Source organism: Triticum urartu, chromosome 6A (genome assembly GCF_056163025.1).
Source record: "Triticum urartu cultivar PI428250 chromosome 6A, HENAU_Tu73, whole genome shotgun sequence".
NCBI lineage: Eukaryota > Viridiplantae > Streptophyta > Magnoliopsida > Poales > Poaceae > Triticum > Triticum urartu.
This window is the reverse complement of record NC_141878.1, coordinates 396,027,139-396,031,703: the sequence shown is the minus strand read 5'-3', so window position 1 is coordinate 396,031,703 and position 4,565 is coordinate 396,027,139. Positions and strand designations below refer to the sequence as shown.

At 59.7% G+C, this 4,565-nt stretch overlaps 1 protein-coding gene across 1 annotated transcript; it reads right to left on the bottom strand.

Moving 5' to 3' along the window:
• Window positions 1-425: 425 nt before the first annotated feature.
• On the bottom strand, window positions 426-1,892 carry LOC125513275 (zinc finger protein CONSTANS-LIKE 3-like). The gene is made up of 2 exons (XM_087528089.1): window positions 1,006-1,892; window positions 426-918 (listed from the first exon to the last, which is right to left on the bottom strand). The coding sequence occupies exons 1-2, from the start codon at window positions 1,636-1,638 to the stop codon at window positions 586-588; spliced, it is 966 nt and encodes a 321-aa protein (XP_087384215.1). The 5' UTR covers window positions 1,639-1,892; the 3' UTR covers window positions 426-585.
• Between the last annotated feature and the right edge of the window lie 2,673 nt (window positions 1,893-4,565).

Here is a 4,565-nt window from a genome sequence, read left to right as displayed (position 1 = left end):
CAGCAACGTACACGATTCCAAGCATCAGGCCACGTGGTTCGGGGTTGAGCAACATCCTTTTATTACATGCTTCAGCGTTCAGTGATTCCAATCTCGTATTCTCCGCCCTCTCCACAGCAAAGTTGGTCTCACGGTCCTCGTCTCGCATGGAAAGTTGTTCCACGCTTCCATTCGCATCTCCCGCATTTGTTAAATCTGTCCGGTGAAAAAAGATATGTAATCCCACGCTTGGAGCACGGGTTTCTTGGAAGCCCTTTTCAGCATGCTTCTCATCCTCGTAGCCTAGCCGCTACGGCATTGCACTGATGAACCGATGCTTCAACGCCCAATTGAATGAAGGTCACAGTTGCTGAATACTACTCCCATGGAAGATGGAACAAAGGCAGGGTGCAAAGACTGGATTCGGGAGAAGAAAACAGTGAGTGTACATCAGGTCGGCACGGTCACAGCACTAATCCCATGGAACAAAACTGTACAGATTATTCAATGTTACACGGATCGCGCGTCGCAGGAGCCACCGCTCGCGCGCGCGCTCGGATGGATGCTCGCGCCAAAACTACAGCCGAGTCGCCGTCGCCGGTCTCCTCAGAACGACGGCACGACGCCGTAGTCACCCTCCGACGCCAGGTGCGCCGACGAGGCGGGCGAGAACGGTCCGTCCTGCTCCAGCGCGTCGTCCTCGGCGGTGCGCTTGGCGAACCGGCCCTTGATGCGCGGTCGCGTCTCGGCGTACGCCTTGCGGGACGCGTAGCGGATGGTCTTCTGGAACCGCCGGTTCTTGCGCTTCTCCCGGTACCGCATCAGCCGGGCCTCCCGCTCCTTCCCCTTGCTCGCCACAACCGCCACCGACGGCGCCGGCGCGGGGGCCCCGCCGGCTGACAGCGCGTCCGGTACCACCGCGACCTCGGACGTTGACATCTGCAAAGGCGTAGTAGACTATTATTTATCACCAGACCACGTACGTCCAGGTCAAGAAAACCATTTCAGTATGTCAGAAAGGCTTACGCTCTGGTTCATGGAGTGTTCGGGGTAGAAGAGAGCGCCGCCGGCGAGGTCGAGCTTGGAAGGGGCGACGGGTACCCCGATGGCCTTGATCCCGTCCATGGACCGGACGAAGTCCAGATCGAGGTACGCGTCCGAGTCGGCGAAGAAGGTGGCGGTGCTGTCCTCGGGGCTATCGCCAGGCTCGGGAAGAAGCCAGGAGGCCGCCTCGGCCTCGTTGCTCCCGTCGTCGTCCGCGTCCTCCTGCGTCGCGGCGGCGGAGGACGGGGAGGGGGCGGGCTGGGGCGGGTCGGCGAGCCCGCCGAAGAAAGGCGTGACGGGGAGCCGCTCGTGCCGGCTGGCGAGCGGGTTGGCGGAGTGGATGTCGGCGTCGCACGTTGCGCAGAGCGCGGCGGCGTCGGCGCGGCAGGTGACGGCGGCGGGCGCGTGCTCGCAGACCTCGCAGAGCCAGACGCGCGCGTGGCGGGAGCCGGCCCCGTGCGCGCGCGCGTCGCACCCGGCGCAGAGGTAGGCGCCGTCGGACCGGCAGTAGAGCCGCGCGGCGTCCACGGCGCACGTGTCGCACGGCCGGCCGGCCAGCCCCCAGAGCCCCCCTCCTCCTCCTCCTCCCACAACCGTCTGGTCCTCCACTTTCATCTCGCTCGCCGCAGATCTCCGGCGCTCAGGTCGGCACTGGGGGGTGGGTTGGAAGATTTGGTGCGTTGCTTTCTGCTGAGTGCTCGCTCGCTGGGTGCGTGGGCGCGGGCGCGGGTGGGCTTTGAGGGGTCTGCGGGCAGGGACAGGCAGCACATGGTAGGGGCGGGGGCTCCGCTCGGGTGTCGCGGGCGGGCGCGAGAGGCGAGACACTTCGGGCGCCCGGTCGCTGTCGCGCGGGGCCACGGGGCCTGTTCGTTTGCCAAACTTGGCTAGGTCGAGTTAAAAACAAGCTTATTTTACGAGCTCGCCTCGGCTGAGCCGGTAGCATGCCGATGTTTGCCATTGCTGTCGCCTGCTTCACTCCTGCTTTGCTGCATACCATTCTTCAGTCGGATCTGTTTACATTTGCACGCTACTCCGACGGCGACGTATATGATTCTGGGCACCAAAGTTTCAGTTTCAGGTCGGCGGCCTAAAACCTTTTTGGTTCACGTCAGCTGCACAGCCAGTGATGGCACAGCACACGGGCGTGAGGCCGTTAGTCATGGCTATAAACTGAAGCCATTAGTGAGACGTTTGGTGCGAGCTCGCCCATCACCGGCTCGGTTTGCCTCGCCGGGACGGGATGGGGACGGCTTTGCGTTGGGTGGATGCATCCCGGCAGTGCACCGTGCACGCAGGCAGGCGCGGATGCCCTTGGCACTGGCCACTGGGCGCCCGTCACCTTGCGCTGGAGAAAGTTTGCGATGCCCTTGCCGAAAAGTGGTAGGCGGGTCCAGTTGTCACTTGTCCTGATGCCATTGCCACGCCAGGCACGAGGTGGGGGTGCGACGGACGTGAGGGTGGCAGGTGGGGGTCCGGCCAAGTCCGACTGTCGTGCTCACCCGTGGATGCTTGCTGTGCGCCAGGTGGCGCCATCTGGTTGGCTTCTTGGCTCCCGTCCTTATCTCTTGCGGATGCGGTACTGCCATGTCAGCCAACCCGTGGTGGGGACGCCGGATCCCGGTGAGATCTGGATCCTTCCGGTGGTAGAAGTAGCACCGGGGATGGTTGGTGGGCGATATGACCCAAACGGACATCGGTTTGTCTGGATTTTATTTATTTGGATCGGTAAAACGGACCTTTATGTTCGGATTTGGTTGTTCGCCTGTACGTGCACTCAAGAGCACGGTCGCATCCCAAATTTTATGTTCGATTTGAACTAAAGAAAAAAGAAAAACGCTTTGTAAAATAGCTTGAAACAGAATATATTACAATAACTTAATTAAAAAGTCCCCGATAGTCATAGCCGCACATAGAACTTAAGTTGAAATTTTTTAAAAAAGACATAAAAAAGGTAGATCTGCCTATCGCCGATGTCATGGCCGTCTTCTAGCGCCACCATCCTCGTCCTCTTTGTTTGTGATTAGGTCGATGTAGGGAGGTGGCGGCCAAAGGTGAGGCGGAGGCCCCCAAACTGGGGCGGGCGCGGCATGCGCAGGCTGTGGTGGTGGTGGTGGTGGTGGTGGTGACCACGGCGCCCACGTGGCCTGCGGTGCTGGTGATGGCGGCGAGGGCGGGTTGTGTGGCATCGTGGTCGTCCACGATCATGACTGCCCATACAACGTAGGGTTCCACACCGGGGTGGGCGGTTGGTCCTCCATCATCTCCTCCTTCACCTCCTGCTTCACATCCAGCTCCGGGACGTAGACATCTCCGGCAACCGAGAGCGCCATCATCTCGTGCAGCTCCTCCCATTGCTCCTCTTGTCTGCGCTTAAACTCCCTCTCGTAGTCCTTCATCACGGCTTGCACCAACCGCTCCTCCTTGACTGTCATGGTTGGAGGTGGCGGTGGTGACAGAGAGGGGAAGGGAGAGGGCGTCGGCGTCAGGTCGCGCACCCGCGTGCGGTCGCGCGCTCTGGGTGGGCTCGGTGCGCGAGGCGAGCTACGAGCACGGTCGACAAAGAACGTTTGTCGGGGCATGTCGTGCTTGACAAGGACATGTACCTAGGGTAGGGTTCCAGGCCTGACCTACATACCCTACCCAAAGGGCATTACATACAGGGATCCAAGGCCTACAAAGTTAGAAAAGAGACACCGACTGAAATGACCGCAGCGAGCAAGTCACTCGACAGCGAAATCCACTCGGTTACTTCTCCACCACTCGACCATCCCTATTCACTCAGAGTTTCAGGCCTCACTCAAAGACGGAAGACCTAGAGCCACTTCGGGATGACAACGGTCATGCGATCAGTTCGTCGCTGTAAAGATCATCAAGTGTAGGCGTTACAAGTAACGTGTGCACCTTTAATTTTCCATTCAACCCTTGGGTAATGGAGCATTAATGAGGGGTCAGCGGACTCTATATAAGCCGCCCCTCTTCTCCTACACAAGGGTTTGCATCCCCTGTAACTTATCAGTCCAGAGAACAAGCTCCCGCAGCACCGAGACGTAGTGTCGTTACCTCTTCTGAGAGGGGCCTGAACTCATAAATCCGAGTGTACAACCTCACCGTATCTAGGCTCTGCCCTTCCTTACGTACCCCTATCCTCTACTGCCAGATCTGTTCCCATGACAATTGGAGCCCAACGTGGGGTAGGTCTCTAAGCGACTTCCGGCGTGGTTGCGTTCTTCGAACTCCTTCATCATGGTTTTCGGCGGTGGACTGTCCCTGGGTCGCGAGATCCGTCTCGGCACCCTCAGCTTTGTCGCCGACGATTCGGCATGGCTTCAGGAAGCCCCTCTGGATGTTAAGGCGCTCCCTATTCTCGGGGCGGCACACTTCCGTGCAAGTTCGTGCAACGTCCTCCTCCAGCAGCTGTCGACTCAGTATCAGTCGACTCCGGTGGCGTTTTCCCTCCTTACCGCTTGCCGCCGCAAGCGATCTGGTCGCTCACGGTTCCAGGGGTGGGTGAGGTATGCGGTGGCACGTTAGTAATCCACTCC

Coding starts and splice junctions, on each gene's coding strand:
- LOC125513275 (XM_087528089.1), bottom strand. CDS start 1,638: ATGAAAGTGGAGGACCAGACGGTTGTGGGAGGAGGAGGAGGAGGGGGG. Junction 919..1,005: donor AACACTCCATGAACCAGAGC/GTAAGCCTTTCT, acceptor ACGCCTTTGCAG/ATGTCAACGTCCGAGGTCGC.